The sequence below is a fragment of the Hippoglossus hippoglossus genome, chromosome 19 (assembly GCF_009819705.1).
Source record: "Hippoglossus hippoglossus isolate fHipHip1 chromosome 19, fHipHip1.pri, whole genome shotgun sequence".
NCBI lineage: Eukaryota > Metazoa > Chordata > Actinopteri > Pleuronectiformes > Pleuronectidae > Hippoglossus > Hippoglossus hippoglossus.
The window spans coordinates 20,644,505-20,666,982 of NC_047169.1; the positions used below are offsets into that span (position 1 = coordinate 20,644,505).

The 22,478-nt window shown below is 43.3% G+C and overlaps 1 protein-coding gene across 4 annotated transcripts in view; it reads left to right on the forward strand.

Annotated features, from left to right (window-relative positions):
* myocd (myocardin) overlaps positions 1–22,478 on the forward strand; it is a 121,382-nt gene that overhangs the window by 75,385 nt on the left and 23,519 nt on the right. For 2 of the 4 annotated variants that reach the window (XM_034569903.1, XM_034569904.1), the window contains exon 1: positions 18,959–19,432. The exons of 1 other annotated variant lie outside the window; for it this stretch is intronic. In XM_034569903.1, the coding sequence (XP_034425794.1) occupies positions 19,378–19,432 (55 nt within the window). In that variant the 5' untranslated portion in view covers positions 18,959–19,377. Of the gene's footprint in view, positions 1–18,955; positions 19,433–22,478 lie in introns of those variants that run through there. One more of the 4 variants, XM_034569902.1, reaches the window with a different exon arrangement.

Below are 22,478 nucleotides of genomic sequence, written 5' to 3' on the forward strand. Positions count from 1 at the left end.
AAAGAAAAAGTGAATTGATATAGAGGTTTTTGGTTTAAAGTAACAGTGACATGTCATGAAATTGAGGACTGTGCGGATGGCTCACTGAAGAAGAGAAGATGCCAAAATCATCCACTTGCAGGCCTAATTAAACAGGCTGCGGTGCTTATTGTAGCTGTCAACTGTAATAGGGAAAGGAGAAATGTGAGGAAAAGCAAGTGCAAAGTGTGAGAGCCCCTCGACGAGCAGGGTTTATGGCTTTATCTGCCCAGTGGTGAACTGGGATCACCACAGCAGCTGACACCAGCGAGGACACTCTGCAGTGGACGAACATGTCACCTGGAGAACGACACGGTGGCAGTGCTGGGCATCGAGCGGCCACGCTGACCTCTGTAGCTCTGCTAATGTGCAGCAGAATCGGGACTGCTGCCAGTTTCATGTGATTAACGTCCTCTCCTGCGTTTGGACGCGTAGTCGACACACAAACGGCATTTGAAGTCGCTAAAGCTGAGGATTTTACAAATGCCTTCCATCTTTCAGATTTTCAAAGATTCTCTGATCTGTGTGGACATGTAAAATGGAGTGTTTGGGAAAAGATGACATCACAGTTTACTTCACGCATGCCCACTGTTGCTCTGTATAATGAACATGTGCCAGAAACAACAACAACAATGGCGGCTGTTTAATGGTTTCTCTATGTCTGGTTAGCACTGGTAACTGCTGGGAGCGGCTTTGGCTCAGGACGTAGAGCGGGTCGTCTACTAACCATTGGGTCGGCATTCGATCCCCGTCTCCCCTTTGAAAGCCAAAGTGTCCTTTGGCAAGATACTGAACCCCAAATTGCTCCTGATGGCTGTGCCGACAGTGTGTGATTGATGGATCGATGGCAAAACTGCACTGCGAAGCACTTTGAGTGGTCATCAAGACTAGAGAAGCGTTATTTAAATACAGACCATTTGCTAGGTTGAATTTCAAGTTTGCAGCTAAATTTATTATCACTACATCACATGACTAGCGTCTGCCTCGTCCAGTGTTACTTGGACCACAGCCGTTCTTCTCTGGTATTTGACGGATTGTTGATGTAGACTTTATCACCACCTACAGGCCTGGCATGCTTATTTGAGTGTTTGCCGTCACTTTTGTTCTCTCTTCTGGACGGAGGTATTTGTAAAAACGATATTCACAGTAGTGTAGAAAAAGGCATTAATCAGATACTAATCAACAATTCAACTCAGTGGTTGGACCTCAAGTGTTTGTCATGTAGACTTTGTGGTTTGCTGTAGCCCAAGGATTTTAAAATGCCATTTGCATTTGGTCTTCAACTTTTATATTGGTTGTACAAACAAAGCCTGTGAAGAGCTTTGATATATATGTCAGTTATTATTCAATTTATTCAACTCAATTTTACAATGTGTTATCAATCATACCTTCATAATTACATATTAATTAATAGCCTGAATAATTTAAAATGTTAATATCAATATAACATTAAGTAATTAGTGTCTTGTATTATGCCTTGTAGACAAATATTTCCTTTCTATACCCAGAAAATGTCCCAGTTTAACAACAGATGCTACAGTATCATCTCACACCTCACAAGATAAGAAACAAGATACAATTCATTCAGGTTCAGGTTGGGTGTCTTCTTGCCACGACAGATTTCAGTTCCCTCATGAGTGATTCCAGTTTGACACAGAACAGCGTTAGAGAACAAGCAACAATTTTCCAGTTTGGAAATCTATATCATTGTCAAACTTGCGGATTAGACTGGATATTGTTGTGTCTGCGGCAAATACACTTGGGCAATGGCGTTAAGTGTTTTGGAAAATACAGTGTAACTGCACTGGGACGGGGGTTGGAACACTTCGGAACTTGCCTGAGAAACCTCTGGTTTTTTAGATTTCTTCAGTATCACTTAAATTCAGTAGTTGTCAGGATGTACTCTACACAGCAAAAAACTCTTGTGTTTAAATATAAACAATAGAAAATAAATTATATTATATAATACTCATTACACTTCATGTTTATTCAAAAGATTTAACAGTTCACACATGTGAAGACATTTAACGTAACATTTTCCAAATAGAACTAAATGATATCTCTCTCATGTGGAACTCGTCCTCTCTGGCTCTTCTTGGCAGACTCCGTCCTTTCCGCCTGGTAGAACTATCCTTTCTCGCGCCAAACGAGAACTTGCGCGATAAATCTCGCAATTTTTCGCCCGGGCGCTTCACGCAATGTCTCCTAAATGCCGCCTATGTCAAAGTCCAAGTACAACACAGCAGTGAGGGTCATATTTTTAAGGCTGACATACCAGGGGCTATGGGAATCAGCTTCAGCCAAAACAACAGAATACCAACTTTTCATTTCTAGATCACGCTCAGGCCAGTTGTATGGAGATCCTATCAGGGTCAAGTATGTGCTCGTACAGATGTTCTCCAATTAACGCTCAGCGCAGCAATCTAGTTTGATCATTCTCTGTTTATGTACATTGTGCTTCATTTTCTGTTGGAAAATTTCATTAAAACGAAGAAGAGCGAGAACAGCTATCTGACTTTTGATCCACTGTTTGCTTTGGTTTGATGTCGACAGCTGCTGAATGATGCTAAGCGTTGTGCTAGTTGGCTTTAGTGTGAGATTATGAACTGGGAGGACTGGGCTTAAAGGAACTCTGGATTTTAATAAGAGGGGGAGAGTGAGGTGAAAGGATGTTAATGCATTCATATAAATATATACTTAAACTATAGCATTTTACTCTACAGGTTCCATTGAAAGACATACATCTTATTTTCCTTCTTAGTCTCTTCAGTAGAGCCTTTCCACCTTGCATCTCTTCTGGGATGGCTCTTGACAGACAGAGAGATACATAGATTTCCACATCTATGGTTTCTAAAATGAGAAAACCTTTTTATTACATTTCTGATCAGTCTTGTATAGATAGATAGATCGATCGATCGATAGATAGATAGATAGATAGATAGATAGATAAACTGAATTAACAAGATAATTTTCCTAAAAAATAAAAAAAATCTGCTCTGTTTTTCTGAATTAACAACAAAATTAAGTTAATTCAGAAAAACAGAGCTGATTTTTTTCTCTCAGTTGAATGCAATACACTTACGTACACAAAACTAACCATAGACTTTAATAAATAACAATGAATAAAAAGAAAACACAACTGCAACCAAAATATGTATAAAATAATTTTGTTTAATGTAAAATATAAACATAAATGCACATCTTTTCTGTATAGTTACTCTGTAAAATGGGCAAACCTTAATGCAGGTACTGATAAACACATTTTTATTGGCTCGAGCTTTAGGGTGTGTTTGAAAAAAAATTCAAGAGAGCTTCTCAGATGTTTTTCAAAACCATTCTCATTTCTTTTTTTTGTCCTAGATGTTTTAAATAAACTATTTTTAAATAATTTGGATAATTTTTTTGTTTGCCTTTCTTGTTTTTCTTATTACACACTAGAAATCTCAAATCACAATTTTAGAAGAATAGTGCAGAGTGGGTCAATGAGTTCTTTCTATTTATTTAAATTTTCACTCTGATCATCAATAGACTTAAAAAAACAGTTTTCCTGACATTACCAGATGCAGGTAGACGCTTTACAAGACTCCAACCACGTTGCTCTGTATCTGTCTGGACCATATTTACCATTCATTAGTGGATTTTCTGTCACCACACCACTCCTGTTTTAATCAGCCATTTAATCACTCTTTGTCTCTGTAAATGAAATACCTGCAGTAGCGAGGTATTGCTCCCACAACCTTTACCATCCTGTCTCCCTGGTATGTGTCCAGTGGCCGATGTGATGTGGCCTCTGACCCGCGGAGTCTGAGCCAACAGCAGAGCTCTCCGGAGAATTTCAGGCAGCCGTGCCCACAGGCCGTGAGTGTTCCCGTCTCTGACAGACAGGAATGATAAGAGTCGCCGGGCGGCACGTTCCCAATCACAATGAAGCCAAATCCCGCAGCGCAATTCAAGGTCACACTTGACAAAGGCAGCTTCAGTCTGCTCACTGTTCCCAGCAGAATCTTTGACATCACGCTGAGGGGTCAACGTATGATGCTTTTACAACATAAGGAATCATTTTTTCCCATGTGAGTGCAAAGGAGAAAAACTCACAGAGAGGGGAAAAAAAGCCTGTTGTCTGTTCACGAGCAGTCTGATCAGTGAGTGGGACACACTGACGGAGGAAACACCAGCGACCTGTCTGTTTCATCCACGTTCACATCTCCTGCCTCCTCGTCTGACAAGCTGGTTGCTGTCTGCTCCTGACACTTGTTTATCTGACAAATTGCGCCTCTGGACGTGTGGAGAAGAACCAAACATTTCCGAGCTGTCAGTCAGGCTGATGAGCAGTGGAGCGGAGGGGTGGACCGTTTGCAGGCCTGTGTGAAGTATGCAGCGGGTGAAAGTGCTCCGTGTCAACACAGCGCTGAGGTGTCTCCAATCACACACAAATACAGAACCCGGCCTGTGTGTGTTTGTGTGTGTAAACACTGTGTCCATCTGTACTCAGCACTCCGTTCCTGCTGCAGCCAGCTGTCACATACAGCTGTTGTCTGTACTCTGTTTGTGTCGCTTTGTGTTTGTGTATATGTGCTGTGTCATTTATATTTAACGTGTCACAAATGAGTGACACTGAACATAAGGAAACAGACAGCAGAGCCAGCAAGGATAAGACACTGACATATTGGTTCAGATCACTGAAAGGAATAATGAGAAGAGACTTCACCCTCACAGTTCACCCCTGTTGTGGGTCTTATGCCCGTGCTCGACAGCAAGAAGATAATGAAAGAGTTTAACTGATATGAGCTGAAGTTTACTACTAATTCTGAGGACGTCTGTAACAAAGGTCAAAAACATGAGTTAATTCAACAAGTTAATTGTTTTTAAGATAATGCCCTTGTTTCTTATTTGGTCTTTCTCTTTTATTGCTTAGGGTTTGCAGGTTTTAAAAGGATACAAATCTGACATATTGAGAAGGCGGCTGACAAGGTGATAGGCATTCCACAGACTGATGGTTGTCTTTGAGAATCAGGGTCTATATACAAGCTGGCTGTGGCTCATCTGTTAAAGAGGGTCGTCCACTAATCAGGAGATGGGTGGTTGGATCCCCAGCTCTTGATTAAGCAAGATACTGAACCCCAAATTCCCCCTGACGGCTGTGCTGACAGTGTGTGAATGGTGTGATAGAAAAGGCGCTGCAAATGCTGTATGAATGTGTGTGAATGTGTCTTGAGAATCTTGTATTGTAAAGTGCTTTGAAGGGTTGATAAGAATAGAAATGTGTGATATATATATATATGTAATACAGTCCATTTACCACATGGGTATTGTAGCAGTGATGGTGCCACTGATATTCATGTCGGTCCACACCATTGTACTAAAGCTGTGACAGTGACCAAACTGGGGGGCAATAGTTTGCCCCTTGGAGGTTGGTAGCAGGGGTTTCATTGCAATATCAGGTTGCTCAGAGATCTGGGAATCCACGGACAGGCAAGACCATAAAAGAAACATCACAGACTCCAGAACGCTGCAGCCAATGGCTCTGGATCGGGAGGAAAGATCCCAACGGGCTCCAAGATGTTAGGGACAAACACCCAGGTCTGATCAGCCTGTGGTGGTTCTGCCTTAGAAGAGGGTGTCTTGTGATTAAAAGGCCAAATTCTAAGTATTTTCTACCTCAGCACTAATTGTTAACAATAGTTACTAAAAAATGTACACATCAAAGGCAACAGAGTGTGAACTTTCATTCGTGATCTTGTAAATATAATTTTGACAAAATAACTTCAATTTTGGCCTGCTATTTGTTGGGGGCAAGCTACGACGTAAAGGTTCATTTGGTAAGACGTAGTCATGTATGAAGAGAGACTGTAACTACTGATCAAGACCATGAGATGTGCTTGAGAGCAGAAAGCACACATTTGTAGGAGCCTTGTAGGTGGAAATGGGACACTCTACTCACCCTGCTGTGAGACGCAATCGGTCTTCAAATGCAGCCTCCGAAGGATGAATACACCTGAACAGAGCTACACTAGGTACGCTACGACAGAAAGAGATGTATTACACTTAAAATGTAGTTTCTGTTAATTCTCTCTGACAGCAAAAAGAAAAGAGTAAACTCACACTCAGATCGTACTGATGTTAAGTGGAACTGTTTCTAGAAATTGTCAAGAAATTCAAGAAACGTCATATCGTCCGTCTCACTGTTTGTCTGTTGTTTATCCTTTAAGATTGAACTTAGTTCGTCGCTAATGGGCTGAAAAACACGTCGTTTCCAGGATGCTTGTTTAACCTCGCAGTTGTTGAGCCGGACTCCCTGGCAGTCCCTCTGATTCCAGCATCATGTGCGTTCCAGGACTCTGCGGAGTTGTCTCTAGCCTTATTTTTTGCCATTTATCCTCCCTCCCTCTCCCCGTGTCCCCCCCGTCTCCCTCTCGGCTCGCGTGGAGCCTGTGAGTCGTTCAGCCTGTGATCATGGCTCCGGTCCACGACTCACTGGACAGGCAGCCAATGACATCATACTTCACTGTGGATATGTGTGTGTGTTCGGCATGGGAGGGAGGGGAGACAGAAAGTGACACCCCTGGTCACTGTGACACACTATCTGTCTCACCCACCGAGTTCACACTCTGAGTCAGATCTAATTGTGGCTGTGAGTGTGTGCTGGTAATCCACAGATCTATGGCCCGTGGAGGACCTCTAGTTTCTTTACGTTATGATCATACATGAGTATTGACTCAGCTCAGTACAGAGAGGAGTAAGTTACAACTTCGCTGAATGTGAACATGGAGAAAACTAAGATATTCAATGACGGCTATCATCTAATACCTGATGCTGTGAAGTGAAACAGAATTCATACATTCAAAACTGAAACTCGGATGCTGACTCTCATCATTCGGAGCATTTCGTTCCGTTCCAGAGCTCATACACACAAAAGTGAATAACTCAAGTGCCGACCCTCTCATCTCTAATCTGTGTGACATTTCAAATCGTTTCTAGAAGAACCACTGTCACTTCCACGGAGTCAATCCATAGACGGTGTTCTGTGCAGACGCTGTGGACACTGTGACCGTACACAGGGTGATCATCACAGGATATGGAGGCATTTTGTGTCGGAGCTGTCGGCGGTGAAATACAGCTCAGTAACATCCGACTTCTTTGGATGCCATAAAGATGATGATTGCCACTGCACAAGCAGAGTAATGCCACTGAATATCAAGATAGATGCAGTTTTATGTCCATGGATAGAGTTCTGTGTTGCTGGCTGCCGAGCAAAATCTTAATACGTCTAGAAAGTTCTTAGTCTTAGTTATGCTAAATCTGCATTCTGACAAACTCCCCATTTTTAAACTTCCCATTGTGACCGTTAAAATACTGTACAGTTACACTGCAATTATGAGTGCTGTATACAATTGCAAGGAGCTGTTGGTTTGGGAAGTATTTATTCCCACTTGGGTACACCTATATAAAAGTTTTCTTTTAATGATGTCCCATTGTGTTGTTTTGTTCAACATAGAAACAACATAAAAATCACATTTTCCCATCAGTTTATATGGAACATGTCATATTCCTGTGCTGCAGATCAAACAGTGAAGAAACCAATCTGATGCTTCATCATTGCACCTTAGTTGTTTAATTTATGCTTAATTGGTTCAAAGCTGCAGATTATTACAAATTAACAGTCCACATTTGAATAGCAGTGTTAAAGAAAACTGTCCCCCTCACTATATAGTGCATCATATTGACTGTCAAGACATGTCCCCCCTAGAGGTTCCACAATTAAACAAAAATAGAACTGGTGTCCATGGTGTATAAACAACTTTCTGATAACAATTATATTATGCAGTGCAAATTTTATTGATGCAAAAATGACCACGATGTGACTCTACAGCTGTCAATCATGATGCAGTGTGAGAATGATGAGTGAGTGTTAGAGATCTTAATTGACATGTCACTATATGGTAGACTATTGATTTCATTGTGTTTATAAAGACAGAGTTAAAAAGACTGAACCTCGATTCTAACATCCGTCAGTTCTCTTTTTAGTTTGGTTTGTCGTCTCCCATTTACTGCCTCAGCGTAGACGGCCCACCCCACTTCAAACCCAGGCTCCCTCCTGGGCACGGAAATTGCCATAACCAATGAAGTAAAGGCAATAGTTTTTGAGTCAACAGCATCAGCTCCACTTTATCTTATTACTCTCTATCACGACAGTTTTCAAACCCACACAGACCACAGCGATAGAAATATAAAGACCGCTAGAACAGACACATGTACATATACATGTTCTCTGTCTGAACCCTAGAACAACATTTGATCACGACCCACTGAGCGTCCCTGGGGTGTTAAAAGCAGGCAGGACCGTGTAGACGTCGGTGCCTCTCTGTTGTTTCAGCTTTCGGAATCGGGCGAGGAAGAAAAAAAAAGGTTTGCCCGACTCAACTACCTATCGCAGAAAAGATAATAAAAAAGGCAACGTACCGAATCAATGGGTCGGCGTGGTGATAGCGTAATTTCTTACCGACAAGTCGCCTAAGTCAGGCCTCTCAACATCCCGCAGAGTTGAGGTAGCACATGTAGCCGAGTGTTTGGTTTGAGCGGGTAATGGCAGAAAATGTCACCTCTGATGAATGCTCCGCGGTGCTGATAAGCCGTCCTCCCCTCTGGGTGAGCGTGCAAACACATATGACACACGTGCGGATAAACACACATGCGCACAGAGGCTATAAATAAACCCTTGGTCCTCAATGGTCAAGTGGAGTCCAGCCCAGCAGATACCAGCTCTGGACCCAGGGATCAGTCTGTGGTCCATGGCAACCCCTGTGTCTGCTCACTGTCTGTCAGCCAACTCCGACGCTGCTCCTGGATCAGATTAAACGGCGACAGAACTTCCACAAGGCTGTTTCTTGTGCGAGAACACAAATCTGACCCGGGATCAGTGTCTGGAGCAGCTTGTTTTACTCTGACGTCAGTGGGGTAAGGAGGGGTTATGGGGAAATGGGGTGGAGAGGGCGGGCGGGGTGGGGTCATACCAACAAAAACATGGCTCTGTTCGGTCCTCATTGAGAGAAAGAATGTGCTGGCTGACAGGCCATTTCAGTCAGGCCATTTGGAAGTGCTGGACCGGCTCAGGAGATCCAGATAACTAAATATTTGTACAGTTGGGTCTTTCCTTTACGTCCTGTATCGTTTCTGTAATGATGCCGTGGTGGGCCTGCGACAGCGTGACTCCTCGTCAAAGTCATGTGACTGAAATTCACATCTATTTCGACATATTTTTTCATCACAGGATTAATCTGTTGGGTGGTTTGCGGGACAAAGATTTTTTTTAAATCCTGGGCAGCTATCGACTCCCACTGCACATGGCAGCTTCAATTAATAGATTTGGACAAAGGGTCCCACTACAAGAGCAGGGCCATGAGATTATGTATCAAATTAATGAAGTTTGTTTTGGGATGACAGAAGATGTCACCAAACGCAAGGCAATTTTTTCATGCAACGATATTACATACAAAGCCTTGCAAACATTTAAATAGACATGAATTTCACTTCACTTGCACTGGGTGACGTGAAAGACCTGAAGGACGTGCCGCAATTAACACAACATTAGTGTTCACCCGCTCGAGTTGAGATTTGCATCGGTGAAATCAGCATTGTTTCATTGGAGACAGGTCCTGGCACAGATCCGAGCAAGCACGTCATCAAACTGGCCACTGGTCAGCCTCAGGTAGTGATGGAAATGACATCATCCACAACAATCATCCAGTGGCAGCTTTGGGTGAAGATGGTGAAATTCCCATAGCTGTGCACATCTCCGGATGACCTTGTGGACCCACACATGACGGTGCTGGCTTTTCCAGTGTTTCGCTCAGTTTGGAACAGGTACAACGCAGCAACTGTAGTCAGCCAGTAGTCCCCTTTTCCGTAGAAGAAGGGGCAAATATTTGTGTGTTTACTTGCATTACTGGTGTGACTCTTGCGAGTAAACACAAATGATCCTGCGATCAAACGCTTTACATTGATGTGAAGTATTAGTCCACACCAATAGGCATGTAAACACGAGCTGTACGTCACATGTGCCCATACAGAACAAACAACAATCGCCAGGGTTATTTTTAAAACTCTAAGTCCATCTTTCTCTATGCAGAGGTGTGGACTCACTGCGTGAACACAGCCTTGTATATGAAAGGTCTTTGTGTTAAAGTTGGACAGAGAGTGTGTTTTCCTGTAAATTCAATCGTTGGGGTTCAACGGTTTACGAATGTGCCAATGTCATGGAGAGAATGTCTGGAGGCTGAGCTACTGTTCTGTACGTTGACTAAGCCGATCATCTCTCAACCAGCCCTCGTAACACAACCAGACGTGTGGCACGACACGGTTTGATCCTCTCTGTTTGTCCTGGAATTATTTCCACTGTTGTCGAGTCTTTCTATTTCAATTTAACAAATTTTAATTTAATTGGTTTCTCTTTACAACTCCACCGAGCCAAATGAAAGACGTTTGCTTGGCATGGACGCCTGTTCCTCTTGATGTTCCTTTCATCTGGGCCCATTAGTCACAGACACACACATTAACAACAACAAAGTGGACTTTGCGTTATTAAATTTCTGATAGTGAAGTTTTGGGAATACCGCATAAAGCCATCCCATAGCCCTCTGTAATAGGCAGGAGTTAGCGTTAAGCTGTGGGGATGCAGGCCCGTCTCTGTGCTGTAGCCTTGCAGACATGCTCCCCTCCCTCCTGCCCGCGCTGCTGTGGCCACCCGCCAGCGGCTGCAGATTACAGCGGAGGCGAAGTCAATTGCCGAAATCTAAACAACCACAAAAACACAAAACAGTGTCTCCCTCCCGGCGTTTTTGGGGTTTTTACACGATGTGGAGACAATCTATCTCCCTCGCACTCTTGTTGTGTTTTGGGATTCCATTCGGATTGGTTGCAGCGCCGGCGTCTCTCAAACACGCTGACATTTCCACCCCGGCGGCAGACGTGCGCTGAGGCCCAAGGAGTTCCCAAGGAGAGAACGCAGAGTGAAGGTGACCGAGCTTAAGGGCAAACAAAGATGGAGAGACGAGGCTTGTAAGAGCAGACAGGAGGAGGAGGCTGCTGGCTCAGGCTCGTCTTTCTGTCACTTCTGGTTTGGATTCCGCTCGCTCCCCCTGAAACTTCTTCATTGGAAACCGCAGCTCAGAGGCAGAGGGGGAGCGCTGAACCCGACTCCGCGTCTGGCCCGGTCCACGTCTCACTCTCGCTTTCCCACCCTCCTTCACCTCTCCTTCCCCTCTCACTGTTCTGTACTCGCTCCTACACAGCGTGCCCTCGCTCCTTCTCTCTATACTCTCGCCGTATAGCTCAGCGTGTTTGTGTTCCCTCATCTCCCGCCTTTGTGTTTTCAGCCAGCCGCCTTGTGTCGTGAGAAACCCCTCTGTTTTCTGATAAGACTGATTGGGTGCTGATAAAGGAATGAATCACCCTCACGTCTCTCGATTGACTAATCCAACTTCCATCATCTAACCTCACATCACCCTGTTGACTTCCTATATTTTTTTTTTTATTACAGTGGAGCTAAATGCTAAATGATAGCTTACAAAAACAAAGCGTCAAGTTCACTTTATCACTGATTCAAAATACTCTGAGGAAACGGACTGCGGGACGCTGGTGAACTCTTCAGACAAATCAAAGCCAAATGGCACTGGATTGTTCACATGGCCCCGCCCCCTCAGACGAAGGCTGTATGTCCCTGTCCTCCTCATGTAGGATCACGTAGGAAACAGTTATCTTTATAGATGACAAGGAATTTTGATTAAACTTTGTGTGAATGCTACAGGACAGCGGATTTTCTTACCACTATCCTGCACTATCTTTAATACTTTATTTACATATGTGCACATCTATTTGCATATTCATATATTATTAACCTAATAATGACCTTCAATTGTTGCAGTAAAAATGTATTTATGAACATAGACTGAACATAAAGATGGACATCATGACAGCTCCCTAAAAGCGAAGCCAAAGCATCTCAATCTCCCCCTGGTGGCCCACCTCCGCTCCCATGTCAATGGATAAGAGATGGACCAAAATAAAAATTCAAAGTACATGTCAAATACATTTTACTCAAATATGTTTTCTGTAATTTGAGTGAGTCATTGATGCGTGCAATTTTTTTTCAGTCAATTTGGTTTTAATTCGTTATTTGATGCCCAAAAAAACAGGGTAAAATGTAATGATTGACAGCCGATACTGACTTGTGATTGGTCAAGTGTGTGTATCATCGGGAGCTCGCTGCTGCACCTCCATCCCCCATCGCTGCTGGGCAGACTCTGGCTTAAAATGTGCAAGATGGCAGCTTAGCAGTTTGTACCCAGGATATATATGGCCTCATTTCTGAATTATGCGAGGAAGAGGAGATGCGTCCTCCACTATAATTATTTTAAATAGATATCTTTATACCGACTATGTTAATAGGTTATGACTATGTACTAATTAGTTAATGAACCTGAAATGTCAGTTTGGCTTCACCAGCACAGGAACATGATGCATCCTTCCCCAGCATCGTGGCTGGTTGTTTAAACGTCGCCGTTTACCTGAGGGCCACCAAACACAATGATGGTGAGCAGAGGAGAGCTTCTATCTGAGCCAGAGCAGCAAGACGCCAGGTTGATGCGACACAGCTGCTGCTGTGGCTAACAGGGCTGCAGCGTCTGTCCCTTTACACGCAGACACAAACACACACACACACACACACACACACACCCTGCAAGACCCCCCACCCACATCCTGTGCCCTCCTGATCCGACAGCCTCGGCTCTTGTCGACAAACTCTTTATCTGCACTCTATCAAACCTCTATCTCCCATTCTCCCCCTCCAATGCAAACCCCCGTGCCTCGCCACACACACACACACACACACACACACACACACACACACACACACACTCCTTCCTACCAGCTCTCCAGTCAATCCTTTTCTTCCAGTAATTTTACCATTTATATTCTCTCACCTAAAACCACCCCCTCTTCATAGCAGCATTAAACTGTTAGAGAGTCTTGTGACAAAACATCTTCTTTTGCCTCAGCTGACCATATACACTGAGCACACAGCAGACTATACATTTCAGCTTCACTTATAACACATATTACATACAAATTATTTCATAGTATGCAACAGATGAGCAAAGACTAAAACAATGATAACATTCTACATATATGTTAATGTCAACATTTCCCCTTAAAGCACCGAAACCAATGAACATTGAATGTATCTGAACGTATAGAACGACAACAGACGTAGAGATGAGATCTGAAATAACCTACAACACTGTGACTTCTCGTTGGTGCATGAACCAAATCCTGTCCTGAACGATGTTGCTGAAAATGTCAAATTGTCCCAGAAAAGAACTGAACATTTTATATCGAGCAGTTTGCCTGTGACCAGTTGTTACTGGTCTCCAGACAAGTGGTAAATGGACTGCATTTTACGTAGCACTTTTCTAGTGTAAGGCCGTTTTCACACCTGAAAGTCCAGATCATGGTCTAAACCAAGGTGTGTGTCTTTGTTACATTGTTATTTAGGAACCAGACTTAACACATTTGCATGACATACAGCACATACATCCTGTCGTCACCTTAATGAGCTGCTTCTACTTATACCTGACATTGATTGGTTTGTAGACGTGCGTGCGTCTGATGTCGGCATGTTTTCATTTTGGCTATTGTATTCTCTAACTGTTTGACTAGAGACATTTAATGGACAGGTTCATTTCTAGAGGTTTTTCCCAGTGGGAGCTGTTGGGTTTCTCTATAATTTTTAAAGGCTCCAACTTAATACATAAAGTGACTTGAGATAATGTAATAATGTGGTGCTATACAAATAACATTTTATTGAATTGAACTTCATTAATTTTGTTACCACTGTAATATCGTTATGGTATTACTACCAGCAAAATGAATGTCTTTGTCATTCAAACATTGCATCTGCGTCTTTTTCTTCTTCTCTTCTCTTTGTCTCAACTTCCTGCAATTGGTCCAAAAAGTCTGAACTATCCATAAAATGTTTTCCCTCTACAAACAAACTGAGCCATGGTTCTGTTTGATCCGGACTGACACCCTCTCTGTTGGTTGGACTACATTTTGGTCCGTTGGTCCGGACTCTAGACTGAGGCCCCTTTCATAGATTGGATTTTGGTTTGGACTAAACTGAAAAGTCTGAAGGTCCAGATCAACATTTGACATTCACCAATTCACACAGTGCCTCTATATATTTAGCGCTTTGACTATTGGTCACACGTCTCATTCACACACTGCCAGGAGCAATTTAGATTTCAGTGTCTTGCCCGAGCACAACTCAAGATGCAGATGAATCGAGAATCCAACCAGCAAGCCTCTGATTAGCTTTTACCTCCTGAGTCATAGTCGCCCATTGCATTGCCCATTGGTTTTCTCATGGAACTTGTCGACAATAAGAAAGATTCTACAGGCAACAAGACTAAGAAGCAAAAATCTGCCTGAATCGATTTTAGTGGTAGAAATTGTCAAAATGATTTGTAGCGAACTCAAAATAAAATCTTGGTGTGTCTTGGACCCTGGGTTGGTTGGCCACTTTGCCCCTTTGGTAATTCAGCGTTGCTCCTTCTTGCTTCAGTCTCTCTCCTCCATTGAAGTGGGCTTGCAAGCAGGCAGGAGAGATGGGCAGACAGGACAAAGCATGAGGGAGGAGAATTCCCTCTGTCTTGCTGCACTATAGCAGCTGAGAACATGCTCTACAGAGCAGCTTGCACAGTGTCCAGCACATGTTCCATTCACACTGCACTGGAGAGTGCATTCCAGTACACTTCCTCCTGTGACACTCTCTCAGGCTAAACGGCTGAAGGACAGCTGGATTCCAGGGATGGCACAACATCAGAGATATTTCGGGCATTAAAATACGTGCCTGTTCCTATCAGCAGCTACAATGTAGGGGCCCTACATTCCAATGACTCCTCACTTATTGGAACAGACCGTGATGACGATCTTGTAAAAAAAAAAAAATCCCAGACACATCATATGTAACAATTGTTTGTAATTCCCTTGCTGGGAATACTTTTTATGATATTTTGGCCTTTTTAACTAGTCCCATCTGCTTTATCTAAAACACAAGAAATCACCCAAAACACTAACAGTCATTTTTTGATCTAGATGTCTGAGCAGTCGGCCAATAAACACGTCCTGTTGCTTTATGTCTGATTCTAAAATGCTCTATACAAGACTTTTGATTCATTACATGACATGTGTAATGTTTTGAAATATGCATCATACAGCAGAGTGAAAGCGGGCTGGAGCATCACACCCCTGCTGCACGCTTAATGTATATATAATGTACAAAATGTGCTCTCACATCTGTCTAATTGGTATATAAGCCCGACACTTTTCTCTTTGTCTTTCTATCACACACACACACACACACTCTCAAGCACACACATGTGCGGCTCCAGACAGTTCAGATGAGACTTGTCATGTCCATTGACATAGGGCCCAATTAAAGGGGAGGATTAAGCCAGGGCTGGGTGACCTCTTCAGGAATCTCTCCAAGACGCTGTGTGTACACTGTCAAACCCTCTGACAGACCTTCCCTTTAAGCGCTTTCACCTGCTAATTAAGACGGCCATGAACAAATTTGTGTGTATGTGTGTGCACGTGTGTGTGTGCTATGCGTGTGCGTTCGCTCACTGCTCACACACACACACACACACACAAGACAAATGTACCAGAGAGTGTCAGTAATAGATTTTCGGCCTGAGAGGCGTCTATGTAAATATTTGACTTGAGCTTGCTTTTGGAGCTTGCTTCAGCACATGTCAGCGCACAGCTTGACAGCAAACAGAAATTGTGTCAATTGTGTCATTTATCACATTCAATTATTATATATTTTTGGTGTGTGCATCCCGCCACTGTGTGTAGTTGCCTGCAGCAACAAAAGGCGAGCAGTGTTTATGGTGTGAAGAGATTAAAATGGGATAGCGGCGAGGCAGAAGCGGTGAGCTGTTGCTGGACAAAGCTCTCGATGACTGATTAGTCCCTGCCACTGTGCTTTTTACACCATGTGGAGAACAGGCCCGTAGTAATCACACACTTCTCTTTGGTATTCTTTTTTATTTAGCAAACGGAGAAGGGGAGGGAACCAGTGGATATTTTAAGGATGTGACAACTTTGGGACAATAGTTTTGCCGGAGATGGGGCTCATGGGGAAAGACAAAGCAGACGGACAATGTTTAGGTAAGAGTAGTGGCATAGAGATCCAATGGAGGGAAGAATGAAATGAAGACAGAAGGAGCACTTCTTCCGTTCTGTCATACATGTTATACAGTCGCTTTACTCTATGCTACTAGATAAAGATAAAAGTTAATAATCTGGTCAATAATTGTCAATAAATGTCAATACATCTTAAATTGGATAAGAAAAAATACAAAATAGGATATGATGATGAGATGAATATTGAGCAGCCGTTTGTACAGTGTATGTCAGGACAGGAAGCCAGACAGGTCCAGGGACACGTACATTATTTCAGTGTTTGGCCTCTCCACATTCTCAGCAGTAACCAATTTGACACCTGCTGTGTAAAAAAGTAACAACACACAAATAGAGAGTCCCACGTCACTTTACTGTATTGGATTTTCAGGTGGTGTTGTGATGTTTTTAGCTTCCATGTTTAGTTGCTATACTTCACTGGACTGAATTCTGGTTACAAACAACCACAGACAAATCCTCGGTGTGTCCAGCTGACGTCCTGTGTTGACGGACGTTTGGGAGGCTCTGCGATGCACAGGAGCTGCAGTTGGCCCACGCCGCCCTCAGAGGAGAGTGGGCACAGAGCTGCTCTGACAAATGTTTGGCTGGTATGTGGGAGCCGGAGGAAGGGATGCCTTGTTGAATCCAGGCTGGAGAATCTGCTATCACACAGCTGATAAGCAAAACCTCCTGCCTCTCAGCTGCTGGATGACTTGACCCGGCTCAGCTGATCATATCTTTCACTGTACATCGATAAATGAAAGTGTGAGAAGAGCACAACCAACTGACTGAGGTATATTTAGGATAATGTTTCCAAATGTAGCTGTGCAGCTTTTATTTTTCACCAGATATCTAACAATATAAATGCAAACCAAAGCCCAGACACACAGAAAGTGCACTATACCAGTCCTTATATGCAACAAGAACCTTCATACGCCTGTTTTAACAACCTGTTTAGAAGCCCCCTTTGTGAATGGGAACATTCAGTAGTGCCCTTTATTATGTTATAGTAAATTTAATAGAGTTATAGTAAAGTTTCTTCAAGCTATAGATTAAAAAAAACTATAAAATATATTGTTTGTATAAGAAGAGAAAGAACAAAGAGAAGAAAAAACATAAAAAATAAAAATATAATATTGTTGTACAAACTTGTAAAAACCTTCATTTGGCCAATCAGGGTCAATGAAATAATAATGTGAAAATCCCTTCACTGACAAATCAATACCCTGAGCGCTGGTGTAGCCATGCAAGCATAATTTAGTTTTTTTTCTTCTTTGTGAGTATATGTACAAAATATTTTCACCAAACTCGGTTGAAATATTGCTTTTAAGGTTCTATCTAGGTTATTCATTTTTTGAGCCCATCAGTCAAAGGTCAAAAGTCAAAGGTATTGATCAGAAAATGATTCTGTATCTTATGATGTCATATTATAGGCGAGTAATGTCAGAAAATGACCTCATTTAGGACTATAGACATGACCTAAAGCTTAAATAGATTAAAAAACATGTTCACATGCTGGGAATGATGTTATTATGACATCACTATCAAGTGACAAAATTCATTGTATTTAATGTTTGTATGATAATGCGTTAATGCTTTCACTTTTGCTGCCAATAACATTAGAGACATGATCTACAGCTAATTTAGATTAACTTATCATTTGTCCTCATGTGGTGTGAATGACTTCATAGTATTTGTAAAACCATATAAAACAGTTAACATCACCTGATTGGGGTATATACAGAGTGCTTGCTCCAATGCTTTTCCTTTGTTTTTTTTAAAGTTGTTACGGCTTATAATACCACAGAGCTAGTTTTTTAGCTTTGAAATGGATTCATGATTGTGTCTTGCTCTAAGGGGGATTTCACACCAACCTTGTTTGGTCTGAACCGTCGGACTTTTCAGTTTAATCCGAACCAGAAGAACGGGTGTGAAAGGTGACCAATGGACTAAAATGTAGTGCGATGGTCTCTGTCCAGATCAAATGAACCAACGTTTGGTTTCTTTGCAGAGTAAGAAAAAATGTTTCAGACTTTAGTCTAATCCCTGAATTATTATGTGAAACCAAACAATTTGATGGAATTGAACAAAGAAATGAGCCATGGTTCAGATCTTCAGGTGTGAAAACAGCAGAAAACTACTATTCAGGCCTCTTTTAGTTTATTTTGCCAGTGGAGGCTGCAGGAAATATCTGACTCCCACAAATCTAAATGTTCATAAATGTTCATCAGCTAGTTGCTCAATTTGTCCTCCTGCCATTTTGGGGCTGGATATGTGTTGCGAAGTGGATTATCATAGCTTTTTTCAGTCTGCTGCTACTGGAAACAGTAGATTTCATTTCATAAAGTACATCAAAGGGTGAGAATGAACCAAGAAAGTACATTTCAGTCAATGTCATGATTGGATTCATTGATGATCTAAAGTGATCTGCTTCCACAAGACAAGAAGGGAAACTTGTTGCCATCCCTGCTTTTCCCACTCTCTCCCACCTGGCTGTACTGCTGCTCCATGATCACTCTCTGGGTCTCTATCTTGATCTTTCTCCCACTATCTCACCCCCACTCTCCCTCTCTAATGACAGGCAGCAGAGCTGATAGGCAGATATATTTATACTGGTGGCAGGGAAGGAAGAAGTCATCAGCCGAGCCCCGTCCAGCCTCCAGGCTCGGGCAGGCGTGGCTTAGAGGAAACCCTGGCCGAATGGCCCCTCCCCGATTGGGGCATATCTCTCTGTGCTGTCCCTGGCCCTGCTCAGAGCTTCTCAGCTAGATGGGACCAAAGCTTCACCGGCCCACAGACTCGATACACTCCCACATCAGCCCCTAGGGGAGAGAGAGCAGAGAGGAGGCGGCAGGAAGAGAAAGCAGCACAGAGTCGACGGCTGCAGCTGGTGTGCACACTGGCTGAGAGAGATACAACTCAAAAGCCTGTTTGTGTGTGTGTGTGTAATTTTTTTTCTAATAGTTTTCCTCCAGAGCTGTTCATGAGGCAGGCTTGGTCCGCTCCTTCTCATCTCAGCCTGGGGTCCAGAGCTGGCCAGGGGGTTGGAAGTGTGCACCACTTCTTGAGTGACTTTATTTTGCAACTTTTGAACACTGGAACTGTACTGTAAGCATTATGACTCTTCTGGGCTCTGAGCACTCCATACTGATACGAAGCAAGTTTAGATCAGGTAAGTCCCACAACCCACTGACGTGCACTTTCTGCTCACTTCTCTGTGTTTGTATGTGTGCAGGTTTATTAGTGGACAGCTTCTGCCTACAGCTGCTTCCATTCCCAGGAGTCTTGCAAAGTGTTTGTCTGCCAACACTCTGCCTTTGTAGCCAACCCTGTGCGCATTATGTCATTTATCTGTCTACATGGATGAGTTGTGTTGACACTCGAGTTGTGGTCTTCAGCAGCACCAGCCAAGTGACAGGTGTGTGTAATGTACTGCGGCCATGTGACGGCATGAGGAATACCAAAAGGGAGGCCAGCATTAGCCAGAAATTCTCCCGGGTACTGAACCCAACGGCGTGTTCCTGTAGCGGCGTGATGGATTTACAGCTGTGGCGTGTTATTTGATGTTCATCGGCACTCCTTGTAAAAACACGACCTTTGGGGGGGTGATGTCTCAGGCAGGTTGGTGCACTTGTTGCGTGATGCGGCTGAGGGAAGCCAGCGAGACAAGACTTGCTCCCTCCGTGGCTTTGTGCACGTTGATAAAGAGCAGATTTGACACTGGAGAGGGGTCAGAGGTTATCTGTCTGTGGCTCAAGTGGAAGCTGATGGTGCTTGTGTGCGTTTGTCTGTGTGTGTGTCTGTGTGTGTCTGTGTGTGTACCTGCGCATATCAACGGAGGAAGGGTACGGACTACAGCACCGATTCAAGCTCCCTTTAACAGGCAGCAGCTGTTGGGGATTTGTGTCCACTGATCTCCGTCTCATGTGTCTGTGAAGGTTCTCAGTCACTCAGGCTGGAAGTAGATATGTGAAGCAGTCTACCGCTCAACCTACAGATCTGAACAATGATGGTATCGAAGCAAAATACCTTTAGAAAGACATGCGCACAAACACAGAGTCATGTCTTCATGACTTCAGAGGACATTACATTGACTTACATTGATTACCTGGAGACTTTACCACTCCAACATTAACCGTTACTACTTACCCTAAACCTAACCTTAACATAACCGTCACCTAAACCTAACATTAACCTAGCCTTAACCTATAACTTTAACCTACCCTAAACCTAACATTAACATAACCTCCACCAAAACCTTAACCTAACCTTAACATATAACTTTAATCTAACCAAAACCTAATCCTAAAATGAACCTAGTCTTAACCTGACCTTAACCAAAACCTAACATTAACTTAACCTTAACCGATATCCTTAACTTAAGCTAAACCTACACTCAACATAAACCTGTCCTTAACCTAACCCAAACCTTAATCTAACATTAACCAAACCTTAAAACGTGTCTTCACCCAATTTAATGATTTATGTTATGGGGACTTGCTTTTTGACTTCATAAGGAAGACAAATCATACCTGGACCACACACTAACACACACACACACACTTTCTTATTAACTGTCTTTAGTTTGAAGTCACTGTCTGTGAGCGTGTGTGTTTGCGCTGCGTGTGTGTAGTCTGACCAACACTGCCACCTATCTGAGGAAAATGTAACTGAGCGTGGCAACACGGTTCACATCCTGCTCTGTGATATACATACACATGCCTGCAATGCTGGGAATGTTCAGACTTGTGGCTGTAGAGCGGCCTCGCTTCTTCCTTTCCCTGTTTTGCCTGGGAGCTGTAATTGCGTTCCAAATGGCGGGGGTAAATGATGCTTTTCCTTTTGAGTTGTTTAGAGCAGATCAGCAGGGTGGGAAATGACGCCAAGCACTCGGGGGAGCAGGAGAGGGTGGATAGCAGGAGGCTTTTCACTCATGTTGCTCGGGTTCAATGTTGCTCTAACCGACGCGCTCTTTGCGGATAATATGGCACAGATGTAGAGATACTGTCTTTAAGGGTGTAATACGGTTCATCTTGTTCTGCTTGGTGTTGCAGTTGCAGGGATTAATCTCAGGTGATGCATGTTACAACCGACACGAGCGCTTGAGTGAATTTATGAGAGCATGAGTGTAATATTCTGCGTAAGTGAAGTGAGACTGGCTGTAAATCTCTCTCTGATAAAAGCTGACGACGGGGGGTGGGGAGTCGCAGGCGAACTGCTTGTCCAAGATTTACAGTTTTCTTGAAGCTTGAGTTACATCCAGCGCCCCGTGTGAAAACCAGTGACCGTCGCTGCTTCAGCACCTCGCCGGAGCTTCATTATCAAAGCCATGGGAACTGCTGCTGCATGGTTGAAGTTATAAAGGAAAGATAAAGATCTCACTTAAGTGGTCCCTGCGGAGAGCCAAATGTTTTGTGAGTGTGTGTGTTAGCGACTAGTTCTCATGCCGATTTGATTAACAGCTCGACGGGGCTGTGGCCGAGGTCTCAGGCCCCCTGCAATTACATAACAGTGTGACAGAGGCGGCAAGTATAACTTCAATCGGTACTGCAAGGTGTCAGCTACATGTTGAACAGTAAATTAGAACCTCTTCACAAAACACCTGTCGGCTACCAACCACACCCAGTCCAGCATTTGTCAAAGCCACTGTATCTGTATGAGCACCTGCACTCGCCATCAGTAAACTGAACTATTTGTTGCACCCTAGGCTAAACCAACGGAGAAATCCAGCGAGTGGCGGGACATTGGTACTCGTGACAACCTCAGTAATAATTTGAAGAAGCATTCTGGATCGGACACGAGAGGGTGGGAGGAAAAAATGTGGGATATAAATGAATGCTTTATTCTCATTGGAAAATGCAAACATTTTAAGAGACATTTAGGGGCCCTATAGTCAAAAGGGACCCGTGGGGCCCTACATTAAAACCAACCTTTCCCACCCACCCCATAGAAAGACACAATAACAAGCAACATGTTCTAATGATTGTTTTAGTGTCACAAAGATGAAATAAGTGCTTACTGTGCATACACGTTATTAACAGTAAAGAATTCAAGTTTAAGTGCAAACCGCACCCCCCAGCTAGTGGCATGGGGGTCTCATTAACTATGGTGCCTACTATGCAGCCTCCTGTAGCTGGTCCTAGAATTGAACTCGAAGGTCACTCAGTAGAGCCCCTACCTCCACCGAGGCCCAACAGTCCCCTTATGAAACCACATTC